At 52.1% G+C, this 17,254-nt stretch overlaps 1 protein-coding gene across 2 annotated transcripts in view; it reads left to right on the top strand.

Moving 5' to 3' along the window:
• gcn1 (GCN1 activator of EIF2AK4) overlaps positions 1–17,254 on the top strand; it is a 278,383-nt gene that overhangs the window by 172,183 nt on the left and 88,946 nt on the right. For both annotated transcript variants that reach the window (XM_059983222.1, XM_059983223.1), the window contains exon 27: positions 16,760–16,840. In XM_059983222.1, coding sequence (XP_059839205.1) covers positions 16,760–16,840 — 81 coding nt within the window. The remainder of the gene's footprint in view (positions 1–16,759; positions 16,841–17,254) is intronic.

The following is a 17,254-nucleotide window of genomic DNA, read 5'->3' as shown; positions in this document are numbered from 1 at the left end:
GATCGGTACATCTGGGGAGTGGGTGATGGATCGGTACATTTGGGGAGTGGGTGGGGGATTGGTACATTTGGGGAGTGGGTAGGGGATCGGTACATTTGGGGAGTGGGTAGGGGATCTGTACATTTGAGGAGTGGGTAGGGGATCGGTACATTTGGGGAGTGGGTAGGGGATCGGTACATTTGGGGAGTGGATGGGGGATCGGTACATTTGGGGAGTCGGTAGGGGATCGGTATATTTGGGGAGTGGGTGATGGATCGGTACATTTGGGGAGTGGGTGGGGGATCGGTACATTTGGGGAGTGGGTGGGGGATCGGTACATTTGGGGACTGGGTGGGGGATCGGTACATTTGGGGAGTGGGTGGGGGATCGGTACATTTGGGGAGTGGGTGGGGGATCGGTACATTTCGGGAGTGGGTGATGGATCGGTACATTTGGGGAGTGGGTGGGGGATCGGTACATTTGGGGAGTGGGTGATGGATCGTTACATTTGTGGAGTGGGTTGTGGATCGGTACATTTGGGGAGTGGGTGGGGGATCGGTACATTTGGTGAGTGGGTGGGGGATCGGTACATTTGGGGAGTGGGTGGGGGATCGGTACATTTGGGGAGTGGGTAGGGGATCGGTACATTTGGGGAGTGGGTGATGGAATCGGTACATTTGGGGACTGGGTGGGGGATCGGTACATTTGGGGAGTGGGTGGGGGATCGGTACATTTGGGGAGTGGGTGGGGGATCGGTACATTTGGTGAGTGGGTGGGGGATCGGTACATTTGGGGAGACAGTGGGGGATCGGTACATTTGGGGAGTGGGTAGGGGATCGGTACATTTGGGGAGTGTGTGATGGAATCGGTACATTTGGGGAGACGGTGGGGGATCGGTACATTTGGGGAGTGGGTGATGGATCGGTACATTTGGGGAGAAGGTGGGGGATCGGTACATTTGAGGAGTGGGTGATGGATCGGTACATTTGGGGAGAAGGTGGGGGATCGGTACATTTGTGGAGTGGGTGATGGATCGGTACATTTGTGGAGTGGGTTGTGGATCAGTACATTTGGGGAATCGGTGATGGATCGGTACATTTGGGGAGTGGGTAGGGGATCGGTACATTTGGGGAGTGGGTGGGGGATCGGTACATTTGAGGAGTGGGTGGGGGATCGGTATATTTGGGGAGTGGGTGGGGGATCGGTACATTTGGGGAGTGGGTGATGGATCGGTACATTTGTGGAGTGGGTTGTGGATCGGTACATTTGGGGAATCGGTGATGGATCGGTACATTTGGGGAGTGGGTAGGGGATCGGTACATTTGGGGAGTGGGTGGGGGATCGGTACATTTGAGGAGTGGGTGGGGGATCGGTATATTTGGGGAGTGGGTGGGGGATCGGTACATTTGGGGAGTGGGTGGGGGATCGGTACATTTGGGGAGTGGGTGGGGGATCGGTACATTTGGTGAGTGGGTGGAGGATCGGTACATTTGGGGAGTGGGTGATGGATCGGTACATTTGAGGAGTGGGTGGGGGATCAGTACATTTGGGGAGTGGGTGGAGGATCGGTACATTTGGGGAGTGGGTGGGGGATCGGTACATTTGGGGAGTGGGTAAGGGATAGGTATATTTGCGGAGTGGGTGGGGGATCTGTACATTTGGGGAGTCGGTGGGGGATCGGTACATTTGGGGAGTGGGTGATGGATCGGTACATTTGGGGAGTGGGTGGGGGATCGGTACATTTGGGGAGTGGGTGGGGGATCGGTACATTTGGTGAGTGGGTGGGGGATCGGTACATTTGGGGAGACAGTGGGGGATCGGTACATTTGGGGAGTGGGTAGGGGATCGGTACATTTGGGGAGTGGGTGATGGAATCGGTACATTTGGGGAGACGGTGGGGGATCGGTACATTTGAGGAGTGGGTGATGGATCGGTACATTTGGGGAGAAGGTGGGGGATCGGTACATTTGTGGAGTGGGTGATGGATCGGTACATTTGTGGAGTGGGTTGTGGATCAGTACATTTGGGGAATCGGTGATGGATCGGTACATTTGGGGAGTGGGTAGGGGATCGGTACATTTGGGGAGTGGGTGGGGGATCGGTACATTTGAGGAGTGGGTGGGGGATCGGTATATTTGGGGAGTGGGTGGGGGATCGGTACATTTGGGGAGTGGGTGATGGATCGGTACATTTGTGGAGTGGGTTGTGGATCGGTACATTTGGGGAGACGGTGGGGGATCGGTACATTTGGGGAGTGGGTGATGGATCGGTACATTTGGGGAGAAGGTGGGGGATCGGTACATTTGTGGAGTGGGTGATGGATCGGTACATTTGTGGAGTGGGTTGTGGATCGGTACATTTGGGGAATCGGTGATGGATCGGTACATTTGGGGAGTGGGTAGGGGATCGGTACATTTGGGGAGTGGGTGGGGGATCGGTACATTTGAGGAGTGGGTGGGGGATCGGTATATTTGGGGAGTGGGTGGGGGATCGGTACATTTGGGGAGTGGGTGGGGGATCGGTACATTTGGGGAGTAGGTGGGGGATCGGTACATTTGGTGAGTGGGTGGAGGATCGGTACATTTGGGGAGTGGGTGATGGATCGGTACATTTGAGGAGTGGGTGGGGGATCAGTACATTTGGGGAGTGGGTGGAGGATCGGTACATTTGGGGAGTGGGTGGGGGATCGGTACATTTGGGGAGTGGGTAGGGGATAGGTATATTTGCGGAGTGGGTGGGGGATCTGTACATTTGGGGAGTCGGTGGGGGATCGGTACATTTGGGGAGTGGGTGATGGATCGGTACATTTGGGGAGTGGGTGGGGGATCGGTACATTTGGGGAGTGGGTGGGGGATCGGTACATTTGGGGAGTGGGTGATGGATCGGTACATTTGGGGAGTGGGTAGGGGATTGGTACATTTGGGGAGTGGGTGGGGGATCGGTACATTTGGGGTGTGGGTGGGGGATCGGTACATCTGGGGAGTGGGTGAGGGATCGGTACATTTGGGGAGTGGGTAGGGGATCGGTACATTTCGGGAGTGGGTGGGGGATCGGTACATTTGGGGAGTGGGTGGGTGGTCCGGTACATTTGGGGAGTGGGTGGGTGGTCGGTACATTTGGGGAGTGGGTGGGGGATCGGTACATTTGGGGAGTGGGTGGGGGATCGGTACATTTGGGGAGTGGGTGGGGGATCGGTACATTTGGGGAGTGGGTGGGGGATCGGTACATTTGGGGAGTGGGTAGGGGATCGGTACATTTGGGGAGTGGGTGGGGGATTGGTACATTTGGGGAGAGGGTGATGTATCGGTACATTTGGGGAGTGGGTGGGGGATCGGTACATTTGGGGAGACGGTGGGGGATCGGTACATTTGGGGAGTGGGTGGGTGGTCCGGTACATTTGGGGAGTGGGTGGGGGATCGGTACATTTGGGGAGTGTGTAGGGGATCGGTACATTTGGGGAATGGGTGATTGATCGGTACATTTGGGGAGTGGGTGGGTGGTCGTTACATTTGGGGAGTGGGTGGGGGGTCGGTACATTTGGGGAGTGGGTGGGGGGTCGGTACATTTGGGGAGTGGGTGGTGGATCGGTACATTTGGGGAGTGGGTGGGGGATCGGTACATTTGGGGAGTGATGATGGATCGGTAAATTTGGGGAGTGGGTGGGGTATCGGTACATTTGAGGAGTGGGTGGGGGATCGGTACATTTGGGGAGTGGGTGATGGATCGGTACAATTGGGGAGTGTGTGGGGGATCGGTACATTTGGGGAGTGGGTGATGGATCGGTACATTTGGGGAGTGGGTGGGGGATCGGTACATTTGGGGAGAAGGTGGGGGATCGGTACATTTGGGGAGTGGGTGGGGGATCGGTATATTTGGGGAGTGGGTGGGGACCGGTACATTTGGGGAGTGGGTGGGGGATCGGTACATTTGGGGAGTGGGTAGGGGATCGGTACATTTGGGGAGTGGGTGGGGGTTCGGTACATTTGAGGAGTGGGTGGGGGATCGGTGCATTTGAGGAGTGGGTGATGGATCGGTACATTTGGGGAGTGGGTGGGGGATCGGTACATTTGAGGAGTGGGTGATGGATCGGTACATTTGGGGAGTGGGTAGGGGATCGGTACATTTGGGGAGCGGGTGGGGGATCGGTACATTTGGGGAGTGGGTGGGGGATCGGTACATTTGGGGAGTGGGTGATGGATCGGTACATTTGTGGAGTGGGTTGTGGATCGGTACATTTGGGGAGTGGGTGGGGGATCGGTACATTTGGGGAGTGGGTGGGGGATCGGTACATTTGGGGAGTGGGTAGGGGATCGGTACATTTGGGGAGTGGGTGATGGAATCGGTACATTTGGGGAGTGGGTGATGGATCGGTACATTTGGGGAGTGGGTGGGGGATCGGTACATTTGGGGAGTGGGTGGGGGATCGGTACATTTGGGGAGTGGGTGTGGGATCGGTACATTTGGGGAGTGGGTGATGGATCGGTACATTTGGGGAGTGGGTGATGGATCTGTACATTTGGGGAGTGGGTGATGGATCGGTACATTTAGGCAGTGGGTGGGTGATCGGTACATTTGGGCAGTGGGTGGGGGATCGGTACATTTGGGGAGACGGTGGGGGATCGGTACATTTGGGGTGTGCGTGATGGATCGGTACATTTGGGGAGTGGGTGGGGGATCGGTACATTTGGGGAGTGGGTGGGGGATCGGTACATTTGGGGAGTGGGTGGTGGATCGGTACATTTGGGGAGTGGGTGGGGGATCGGTACATTTGGGGAGTGGGTGGGGGATCGGTACATTTGGGGAGTGGGTGATGGAATCGGTACATTTGGGGAGTGGGTGGGGGATCAGTACATTTGAGGAGTGGGTGGGGGATCGGTACATTTGGGGAGTGGGTGGGGGATCGGTACAATTGGGGAGTGGGTGCGGGATCAGTACATTTGGGGAGTGGGTAGGGGATCGGTACATTTGGGGAGTGGGTGATGGAATCGGTACATTTGGGGAGTGGGTGGGGGATCAGTACATTTGAGGAGTGGGTGGGGGATCGGTACATTTGGGGAGTGGGTGGGGGATCGGTATATTTGGGGAGTGGGTGGGGGATCGGTACATTTGGGGAGTGGGTGATGGATCGGTACATTTGTGGAGTGGGTTGTGGATCGGTACATTTGGGGAGACGGTGGGGGATCGGTACATTTGGGGAGTGGGTGATGGATCGGTACATTTGGGGAGAAGGTGGGGGATCGGTACATTTGTGGAGTGGGTTGTGGATCGGTACATTTGGGGAATCGGTGATGGATCGGTACATTTGGGGAGTGGGTAGGGGATCGGTACATTTGGGGAGTGGGTGGGGGATCGGTACATTTGAGGAGTGGGTGGGGGATCGGTATATTTGGGGAGTGGGTGGGGGATCGGTACATTTGGGGAGTGGGTGGGGGATCGGTACATTTGGGGAGTAGGTGGGGGATCGGTACATTTGGTGAGTGGGTGGAGGATCGGTACATTTGGGGAGTGGGTGATGGATCGGTACATTTGAGGAGTGGGTGGGGGATCAGTACATTTGGGGAGTGGGTGGAGGATCGGTACATTTGGGGAGTGGGTGGGGGATCGGTACATTTGGGGAGTGGGTAGGGGATAGGTATATTTGCGGAGTGGGTGGGGGATCTGTACATTTGGGGAGTCGGTGGGGGATCGGTACATTTGGGGAGTGGGTGATGGATCGGTACATTTGGGGAGTGGGTGGGGGATCGGTACATTTGGGGAGTGGGTGGGGGATCGGTACATTTGGGGAGTGGGTGATGGATCGGTACATTTGGGGAGTGGGTAGGGGATTGGTACATTTGGGGAGTGGGTGGGGGATCGGTACATTTGGGGTGTGGGTGGGGGATCGGTACATCTGGGGAGTGGGTGAGGGATCGGTACATTTGGGGAGTGGGTAGGGGATCGGTACATTTCGGGAGTGGGTGGGGGATCGGTACATTTGGGGAGTGGGTTTGTGGTCCGGTACATTTGGGGAGTGGGTGGGTGGTCGGTACATTTGGGGAGTGGGTGGGGGATCGGTACATTTGGGGAGTGGGTGGGGGATCGGTACATTTGGGGAGTGGGTGGGGGATCGGTACATTTGGGGAGTCGGTGGGGGATCGGTACATTTGGGGAGTGGGTAGGGGATCGGTACATTTGGGGAGTGGGTGAGGGATTGGTACATTTGGGGAGAGGGTGATGTATCGGTACATTTGGGGAGTGGGTGGGGGATCGGTACATTTGGGGAGACGGTGGGGGATCGGTACATTTGGGGAGTGGGTGGGTGGTCCGGTACATTTGGGGAGTGGGTGGGGGATCGGTACATTTGGGGAGTGTGTGGGGGATCGGTACATTTGGGGAATGGGTGATTGATCGGTACATTTGGGGAGTGGGTGGGGGATCGGTACATTTGGGGAGTGATGATGGATCGGTAAATTTGGGGAGTGGGTGGGGTATCGGTACATTTGAGGAGTGGGTGGGGGATCGGTACATTTGGGGAGTGGGTGATGGATTGGTACAATTGGGGAGTGTGTGGGGGATCGGTACATTTGGGGAGTGGGTGATGGATCGGTACATTTGGGGAGTGGGTGGGGGATCGGTACATTTGGGGAGAAGGTGGGGGATCGGTACATTTGGGGAGTGGGTGGGGGATCGGTATATTTGGGGAGTGGGTGGGGACCGGTACATTTGGGGAGTGGGTGGGGGATCGGTACATTTGGGGAGTGGGTAGGGGATCGGTACATTTGGGGAGTGGGTGGGGGTTCGGTACATTTGAGGAGTGGGTGGGGGATCGGTGCATTTGAGGAGTGGGTGATGGATCGGTACATTTGGGGAGTGGGTGGGGGATCGGTACATTTGAGGAGTGGGTGATGGATCGGTACATTTGGGGAGTGGGTAGGGGATCGGTACATTTGGGGAGCGGGTGGGGGATCGGTACATTTGGGGAGCGGGTGGGGGATCGGTACATTTGGGGAGTGGGTGATGGATCGGTACATTTGTGGAGTGGGTTGTGGATCGGTACATTTGGGGAGTGGGTGGGGGATCGGTACATTTGGGGAGTGGGTGGGGGATCGGTACATTTGGGGAGTGGGTAGGGGATCGGTACATTTGGGGAGTGGGTGATGGAATCGGTACATTTGGGGAGTGGGTGATGGATCGGTACATTTGGGGAGTGGGTGGGGGATCGGTACATTTGGGGAGTGGGTGGGGGATCGGTACATTTGGGGAGTGGGTGTGGGATCGGTACATTTGGGGAGTGGGTGATGGATCGGTACATTTGGGGAGTGGGTGATGGATCTGTACATTTGGGGAGTGGGTGATGGATCGGTACATTTAGGCAGTGGGTGGGTGATCGGTACATTTGGGCAGTGGGTGGGGGATCGGTACATTTGGGGAGACGGTGGGGGATCGGTACATTTGGGGTGTGCGTGATGGATCGGTACATTTGGGGAGTGGGTGGGGGATCGGTACATTTGGGGAGTGGGTGGGGGATCGGTACATTTGGGGAGTGGGTGGTGGATCGGTACATTTGGGGAGTGGGTGGGGGATCGGTACATTTGGGGAGTGGGTGGGGGATCGGTACATTTGGGGAGTGGGTGATGGAATCGGTACATTTGGGGAGTGGGTGGGGGATCAGTACATTTGAGGAGTGGGTGGGGGATCGGTACATTTGGGGAGTGGGTGGGGGATCGGTACAATTGGGGAGTGGGTGCGGGATCAGTACATTTGGGGAGTGGGTAGGGGATCGGTACATTTGGGGAGTGGGTGATGGAATCGGTACATTTGGGGAGTGGGTGGGGGATCAGTACATTTGAGGAGTGGGTGGGGGATCGGTACATTTGGGGAGTGGGTGGGGGATCGGTACAATTGGGGAGTGGGTGCGGGATCAGTACATTTGGGGAGTGGCTGGGGGATCGGTACATTTGGGGAGTGGGTGGGGGATCGGTACATTTGGTGAGTGGGTGATGGATCGGTACATTTGGTGAGTGGGTGGGGGATCGGTACATTTGGTGAGTTGGTGGGGGATCGGTACATTTGGTGAGTGGGTGGGGGATCGGTACATTTGGGGAGTCGGTGGGGGATCGGTACATTTGGGGAGTGGGTAGGGGATCGGTACATTTGGTGAGTGGGTGGGGGATCGGTACATTTGGGGAGAGGGTGATGGATCGGTACATTTGGGGAGTGGGTGGGGGATCGGTACATTTGGGGAGACGGTGGGGGATCGGTACATTTGGGGAGTGTGTAGGGGATCGGTACATTTGGGGAATGGGTGATTGATCGGTACATTTGGGGAGTGGGTGGGTGGTCGTTACATTTGGGGAGTGGGTGGGGGGTCGGTACATTTGGGGAGTGGGTGGGGGGTCGGTACATTTGGGGAGTGGGTGGTGGATCGGTACATTTGGGGAGTGGGTGGGGGATCGGTACATTTGGGGAGTGATGATGGATCGGTAAATTTGGGGAGTGGGTGGGGTATCGGTACATTTGAGGAGTGGGTGGGGGATCGGTACATTTGGGGAGTGGGTGATGGATTGGTACAATTGGGGAGTGTGTGGGGGATCGGTACATTTGGGGAGTGGGTCATGGATCGGTACATTTGGGGAGTGGGTGGGGGATCGGTACATTTGGGGAGAAGGTGGGGGATCGGTACATTTGGGGAGTGGGTGGGGGATCGGTATATTTGGGGAGTGGGTGGGGACCGGTACATTTGGGGAGTGGGTGGGGGATCGGTACATTTGGGGAGTGGGTAGGGGATCGGTACATTTGGGGAGTGGGTGGGGGTTCGGTACATTTGAGGAGTGGGTGGGGGATCGGTGCATTTGAGGAGTGGGTGATGGATCGGTACATTTGGGGAGTGGGTGGGGGATCGGTACATTTGAGGAGTGGGTGATGGATCGGTACATTTGGGGAGTGGGTAGGGGATCGGTACATTTGGGGAGCGGGTGGGGGATCGGTACATTTGGGGAGCGGGTGGGGGATCGGTACATTTGGGGAGTGGGTGATGGATCGGTACATTTGTGGAGTGGGTTGTGGATCGGTACATTTGGGGAGTGGGTGGGGGATCGGTACATTTGGGGAGTGGGTGGGGGATCGGTACATTTGGGGAGTGGGTAGGGGATCGGTACATTTGGGGAGTGGGTGATGGAATCGGTACATTTGGGGAGTGGGTGATGGATCGGTACATTTGGGGAGTGGGTGGGCGATCGGTACATTTGGGGAGTGGGTGGGGGATCGGTACATTTGGGGAGTGGGTGTGGGATCGGTACATTTGGGGAGTGGGTGATGGATCGGTACATTTGGGGAGTGGGTGATGGATCTGTACATTTGGGGAGTGGGTGATGGATCGGTACATTTAGGCAGTGGGTGGGTGATCGGTACATTTGGGCAGTGGGTGGGGGATCGGTACATTTGGGGAGACGGTGGGGGATCGGTACATTTGGGGTGTGCGTGATGGATCGGTACATTTGGGGAGTGGGTGGGGGATCGGTACATTTGGGGAGTGGGTGGGGGATCGGTACATTTGGGGAGTGGGTGGTGGATCGGTACATTTGGGGAGTGGGTGGGGGATCGGTACATTTGGGGAGTGGGTGGGGGATCGGTACATTTGGGGAGTGGGTGATGGAATCGGTACATTTGGGGAGTGGGTGGGGGATCAGTACATTTGAGGAGTGGGTGGGGGATCGGTACATTTGGGGAGTGGGTGGGGGATCGGTACAATTGGGGAGTGGGTGCGGGATCAGTACATTTGGGGAGTGGGTAGGGGATCGGTACATTTGGGGAGTGGGTGATGGAATCGGTACATTTGGGGAGTGGGTGGGGGATCAGTACATTTGAGGAGTGGGTGGGGGATCGGTACATTTGGGGAGTGGGTGGGGGATCGGTACAATTGGGGAGTGGGTGCGGGATCAGTACATTTGGGGAGTGGCTGGGGGATCGGTACATTTGGGGAGTGGGTGGGGGATCGGTACATTTGGTGAGTGGGTGATGGATCGGTACATTTGGTGAGTGGGTGGGGGATCGGTACATTTGGTGAGTTGGTGGGGGATCGGTACATTTGGTGAGTGGGTGGGGGATCGGTACATTTGGGGAGTCGGTGGGGGATCGGTACATTTGGGGAGTGGGTAGGGGATCGGTACATTTGGTGAGTGGGTGGGGGATCGGTACATTTGGGGAGAGGGTGATGGATCGGTACATTTGGGGAGTGGGTGGGGGATCGGTACATTTGGGGAGACGGTGGGGGATCGGTACATTTGGGGAGTGGGTGGGTGGTCCGGTACATTTGGGGAGTGAGTAGGGGATCGGTACATTTGGGGAGTGGGTGATTGATCGGTACATTTGGGGAGTGGGTGGGGGGGTCGTTACATTTGGGGAGTGGGTGGGGGGTCGGTAAATTTGGGGAGTCGGTGGGGTGTTGGTACATTTGGGGAGTGGGTGGGTGATCGGTACATTTGGGGAGTGATGATGGATCGGTACATTTGGGGAGAGGGTGATGGATCGGTACATTTGGGGAGTGGGTGGGGGATCGGTACATTTGGGGAGACGGTGGGGGATCGATACATTTGGGGAGTGGGTGGGTGGTCCGGTACATTTGGGGAGTGGGTGGGGGATCGGTGCATTTGGGGAGTGGGTGGGGGATCGGTGCATTTGGGGAGTGAGTAGGGGATCGGTACATTTGGGGAGTGGGTGATTGATCGGTACATTTGGGGAGTGGGTGGGGGGTCGTTACATTTGGGGAGTGGGTGGGGGGTCTGTACATTTGGGGAGTCGGTGGGGGGTCGGTACATTTGGGGAGTGGGTGGGGGATCGGTACATTTGGGGAGTGATGATGGATCGGTAAATTTGGGGAGTGGGTGGGGAATCGGTACATTTGGGGAGTGGGTGATGGATCGGTACATTTGGGGAGTGGGTGGGGGATCGGTACATTTGGGGAGTGGGTGATGGATCGGTACATTTGGGGAGTGGGTGATGGATCGGTACATTTGGGGAGTGGGTGGGGGATCGGTACATTTGGGGAGTGGGTGGGGGATCGGTACTTTTGGGGAGAAGGTGGGGGATCGGTACATTTGGGGAGTGGGTGGGGACCGGTACATTTGGGGAGTGGGTGGGGGATCGGTACATTTGGGGAGTGGGTAGGGGATCGGTACATTTGGGGAGTGTGTGGGGGTTCGGTACATTTGAGGAGTGGGTGGGGGATCGGTGCATTTGAGGAGTGGGTGATGGATCGGTACATTTGGGGAGTGGGTAGGGGATCGGTACATTTGGGGAGTGGGTGATGATGGATCGGTAAACTTGTGGAGTCGGTTTGCACTGATGAATCTCTGAGATACTTCGTTCATGATCCAGTTCATCAATTGTGTCAGCAGAATGGTCACGAAATGAATAATTTGTTTTGAGTGGAGTCCATTCATCCTTCTGCTGTGTGTTTATCACAACAAAGAGGTGCTTCTTTTTGCAGCACTTCTCAAAATCTGAATATGTCTCCAAATTGCAGTTGGACCTCCTCTCTTCAGCAAACCTGCTGACAAGATCCTGGCCATGCAGGGATTGTAAGGTATCTTGTGTTCTCATCTGCTTCGTCATAGAGAAGTACAACATGGAACCAGGCCCTTCGGCCCATCTGGTCCATCCTGAAACCATTTAAACTGTCTACTCCTATCAGCCTGCACCGGAACCATTTCCCTCCATATCCCTACCACTAATGTAGCTATCCAAACTTCTTTTAATGATTGAAATTGAGCTCGCATGCACCACTTGTGGTGGTACTGCACTTCTGCACTTTCACATCCCTATGTGAAGAAGTTTAAGCCATGACCTTTGGTTGTAGTCCCATTCAACCTCAATGGAAAAAGCCTGCTTGCATTTAGAGACCTAACCTGTTCAATCTTATAACTCAGGTCCTCCAGACCTGACAACATCCTTATAAAGTTTCCCTGCTCTTTCAAACTTACTTACATCTTTCCTGTAAGTAGGTGACCAAAACTGGACACAGTACTCTAAATTAGGCCTCACCGATATCCTCTACAACTTCATCATAACATTGCATCTTCTGTACTCAGTGCATTGATCTGTGAAGGTCAGTGTACCAAAAGCTTCCTTTACCCTATCTACCTGTGATACCAGTTTCAGTGAACTATGGGCCTGTATTCCCAGTTCTATCTTCTTCCATCCTCTCAGTGCCCTGCCGTTCACTGTAAAAGATCTACCCTGGTTGGTTCTGCTGATGTGCAAAGCTTTACACTTGTCTACATTAAATTCCACCTGCCATTTTTCAGCCCATTTTTCCAGCTGATGCACATCCCTCTGCAAGCCAAGATAGTCTTCCTTACTGTCCCCCACATCCCCAATCTTGGCATCAACCACAAATTTTGCTGATTCAGTTAATCACATTATCATCCAGATCATTGACATCAGTGACAAACAACAACAGGCACAGTACCAATCACTGTAGCACACAGCTGGTCACAGGTCTCCAGTCAGAGAAACAAACCTCTGGTTTCTCCCACAAAGCCAACGTCTAATCCATTTTACTGCCTCATACTGAATGCTGAGTGACGGAACCTTCTTAACCAGTCTCCCAAGGGACTTTGTCAAATACCTTACTGAAGGCCATGTAGATAACCTCCACTGCCTTGCCTTCATATACTTTTCTGGTAACTTCCTCGAAAAACTCTGAAAGGTTAGACATGACCTGCCAAGCTGACTACTCTTGATCCGTCTATGTCTATCCAAATACTAAATATCCAGTCCCACAGAATATCTTCCAATAACTTTCACACAACTGATGTCCAACTTACTGGCCTGTAATTTCTTGGTTTGTGTTTTAGAGCCTTTTTTAACCAGCGGAACTACATTGGCTATCCTCCAATCCTCTGATACCTCTCTTGTCGCTAAGGATGATTTAAATATCTCTGCTTGGGCCTGGCAGTTTCTGCACTTGCCTCCCTTAGGATCCAAGGGAACACATGGGGATTTATCCACCCTGATTTGCCTCAGGATAGCAATCACTCCCTCCTCTGTAATCTGTACAGGGTCCATGAAATTGATGCTACTTTGCCTTACCTCTATAGACACCGTATCCGTCTCCCAAGTAAATAAAGATGCATAGAATGCATTTAAGATCTCCCCCATCTGTTTGACTCCACACGTGGATTACCAATTTTGTCCCTTGCAATCTTTTTGCTCTTAACATATCTGTAGAGTCCCTGAGGATCTTCTTTCACCTTGTCTGCTAGAGCAACTTCATATCATCCTTTAGCCTTCCTGATTTCTTAAATGTTCTCTTGCAATTTTTTTGTACTCCATAAGCACCTCATTTGTTCCTAATTGTTATCTTTACCTTTTATTCTGACAGGCACACACAAGCATTGTACTCACGAAATTTTGTCTTTGAAGAACTCCCACTTTCTCAGTATATCTTTGCCAGAAAACAGCCTGTCCCAATCCACACTTGCCAGATCAATTCTGATACCATCAAAGCTGGCCTTTCTCCAATTTAGAATCTCAACCCGTCGACCAGACTTATATTTTTGCATATTTGCCTTGAAACTAATGGTGGTGTGATCACTAGATGCAAAGTGTTCCCCTGCACGTACTTCAGTCACCTGCCCTGTCTCATTCCCTAATAACAGATCTAGTATTGCATGTTCTCTTGTTGGTACTTCCATATACTGATGAAGGAAACTTCCCTGAACACATCTGGAAAAACTCTATCCCATCTAGGCTTTTTTACAATATGGGAGTCCCAGTCAATATGTGGAGTATGATCATGGCTGATCATTCAACTCAGAAACCTGTACCTGCTTTCTCTCCATACCCCCGATCCCTTTAGCCACAAGGGCCATATCTAACTCCCTCTTAAATATAGCCAATGAACCGGCCTCAACTGTTTCCTGTGGCAGAGAATTCCACATCATGTTTCTTACAACATTTTGTGGCAATCTCTTTACAAATTTGTTCCTCTAAATCCTTGGGCTTTTGGGTAGTCTGTAAAATAGTCTCATTACATGGTCATACCTTTCTTATTTTTCAGTTCCACCCATAACGCGTCGCTATTCGAGTTCTCCAGTCTGTCCTGACGGAGCGCTGCCGTGACATTTTCCCTGACTAGTCGTACCACCCATTCTCCTTTAATCCCTCCTGCTCTGTCCCATCTAAAACAACAGAGCCCCAGAATATTGAGCTGCCAATCCTGCCCCTCCTGCAACCAATTCTCACTAATGGCTACAGTATCATAAGTCCAAGTGTTGATCCATGCCCTGAGTTCATCTGCCTTTCCTGTGATACTTCTTGCATTGAAATATAGGCAGCTCAGGGCACAAGTCATACATGCTGAACCTTTTGATTCCTGACTTTGTCTGAGGTGTTACCAACAGCTGCTTCTACAACTACTCTACTAACTGTTCTGGCACTCTGGTTTCCATCCCCCTGCATCTTTAGTTTATACCCCACTGTGTAGCATTAACAAGCCTTCCTGCTTGGATATTAGTCCCCCTCCAGTTCGGGTTCAAAACATCCCTTCTGTACAGGTCCCTTCCCTGGAAGAGAGCCTAATGATCCAGAAATCTTATGTTGTCCCTCCTAAACCAACTCCTTAGTCACCTATTAAACTGTATAATCTTCCTAGTTCTGGCGTCACCTGGATGTGGCACATGTAGCAATCTTGAGATCATAGCCCTGAGGTCTTGAGGTCCTGCACTTAACTTAGGACCTAACTCACTGAACTCTCTTTACAAAACCTCGTCACTTATCCTACCCATGTCATTGGTATCTATGTGGACCATGACCTTTGGTGCTCACCCTCCCACTTATGAATACTGAGGACTCAATCTGAGATGTTCTGGATCCTGGTGCATAGGAGGTGACTTGCCACCTGGGATTCTCGTTCTCTTCCACAGAACCTCCTGTCCATTTCCCTAACTAACGAAACCCCTCTCACCACAGCATGCCTCTTCTCCCTGCTTCCCTTCTGAGTCACAGAGCCAGGCTCATTGTCAGAGACCTGACCACTGTGACTTTCCTTTGTTAGGTCAGCCCCCTACCCCTGGCAGTATCCAAAGTGATATACCTGTTGTTGAGGGGGATGGCCACAGGGGTACTCTGCAATAGCTTCTCCTTAACCTTGCTCCCATTCCTGACTGTCACCTGTGTCTTACACCTTGGGTGTAACTACCTCCCTAAATATCCTGTCTATCACCCCTTCAGCCACCCAAATGATCCAGTGTTTATCCAGTTCCAGCTCCAACTCCCTAATGCGGGTTGTTAGAAGTTGCAGTTGGATGCACTTCTTGCAGTTGTAGTCATCAGGGACTGGAGGTCTCCCTGCCTTCCCATATCCCACAAGATATGTCGAAGGGAAGGGGGGAGAAAAACTTAACCTAGAGCTTTTCTCCTTTTACTTTGACTGAAACCTTGAAGAGCTATAGCCTCAAGATCACCACTCTGACTCTGCCCACTCAGATGTTGACTGCCATTTTCTACTTGGGCAGTGCATCTGAGTGAAATCCTCTCTCTCAAACTTCTGATGTCTGGCTTGGTTACTAGTCAATGAAGGGAAGGTTTAAAAAAAACTTAACCTAGAACTGTTGTTTCATTTTGCTTCCTCTGACTGAAGTTTCTCTTTGCTGCTTTTCTGAGAGTTTCCTTGGACACGCTGTAATGTGGACTACTTCCTCCCAGTTGCTGGGAATGTGGGAATGTTTTGTGCCAAGTTTCAATATCCATGCCTGCCCTTTACAAACTCTGATGCTATTTGTGGAAAAAGTCATATTAGAAATAGCACTTATTCTCACTCTCAGGCTTTATTTACCTGTTATTTACATATTCAGTAAATAACTTCTGAAGTATAATAATGTGTGATACTCAGTGAGTGAGCTGAGACTATCCAGATTCATTTCACGAACAGTGCGAGGTCCCAGCTTTCTGAGCCCATTCAGTCTTCCCAGTTGGGATATTTGGAGAATTGGAAAGATGTCAAAGTATGAGCTGGAGTGCTGAAAGGAGAGAAGAGAGATGAGCAAGAAAAGTTAAATATAAAGCAAGAGTGGAAAAAGGGGTCACAAATAATGAAAAGTATCTCGAGGATAAAAGGGAAAAAGTGTTGTTTTATTGGAGCTATGAACACAGGCATGGAAAGGGGCTTGCTTTGCTGTTGTTGTCTTGTTTTAAGTTCAGGTGTTGCTGCTTTGGATTCAGTGCCGTTGCGTTGAACATTGATGACATTGAACATATGGTGACACTTGCATGTCTGCTCCTGCACATCCTTGGCGTGTTGGTTGTTAACTTCAAAAGTTTCATTCTGTTTCAATCTACATGTGATAAATAAACAAATCTGAATTGGAGGCAGATTCTGAGTTCAAGGTTGAATTTATTGTCAGATGAACTGTATGGGTGCAGGTTGGTGGGACCGGGCAGGTTTGGCATGGACTGCCAAAGGACCTGTTTCTGTGCTGTAGTGTTCTGTGGCATTGCTGAATGCTGACAGATGAACAAATGGGACATTTTGAATGGAGAGTGTTCTAATTAAACTGTGATCACATATGGTTATGTGCAATGTGAATTGTTCTGAGGAGCATAGGGCCTGACATCAGCCTAGTATTAGGTGTATGTGTTTGCTTCCAAGTGCAGGCAACCTTTACTGATACCACCCTTGATGAAGTAGAGTAAGGTCCAAACCAAAGCAAGTACTAGAGTAGCCTGTAGATGAAGCTCATAACTATTAAATGTTCATTTACAACATGTAAAATATTAAATTGGATAATTGTTTTGACAGAGTGGACCTGAACTGCTGCCACGGAAGGCCATGCTACTCCTGCTGACCAGGGTCATGGCTACAGGTGCACCACGACTCCAGGTAAACTCCTCCTCCATCCTGCAGAGCGCAGGTTAAGATTTCATTCCTTGTATTTAATGATTCCATGCACTTTGTGTTTTATTTAACTTCATGCTGACAAGTTTGACTTTTTTGATCTCCATTGGAATAATTTCATTCTCAAAAATTACGTTCTTTTTATCACAGCTAGTGGTAGAACTCCACTCCAAAAAAATTGCTCTGGTCTGTTGAATCACTGTTATTTTCTGATCCTTAGGATTATTTGGGGAATCATTCAAAGAGGAATTCCTCAGATAAAATAAACCAATCACTGCTTGCACGATTATGTCAGATGGGCAGTGTGCTAACTCTTAGCCAATGAAAAATGAGAAAGGCGATAAACCGTTAGTATAACTGCTGTACTGCTTTCTGCCAAAAGTGGAGATTACCCTCCAC

Source organism: Hypanus sabinus, chromosome 10, assembly GCF_030144855.1.
Source record: "Hypanus sabinus isolate sHypSab1 chromosome 10, sHypSab1.hap1, whole genome shotgun sequence".
NCBI lineage: Eukaryota > Metazoa > Chordata > Chondrichthyes > Myliobatiformes > Dasyatidae > Hypanus > Hypanus sabinus.
The sequence above is the reverse complement of the archived record's forward strand: the minus strand, read 5'-3'. Positions and strand labels throughout refer to the sequence as shown.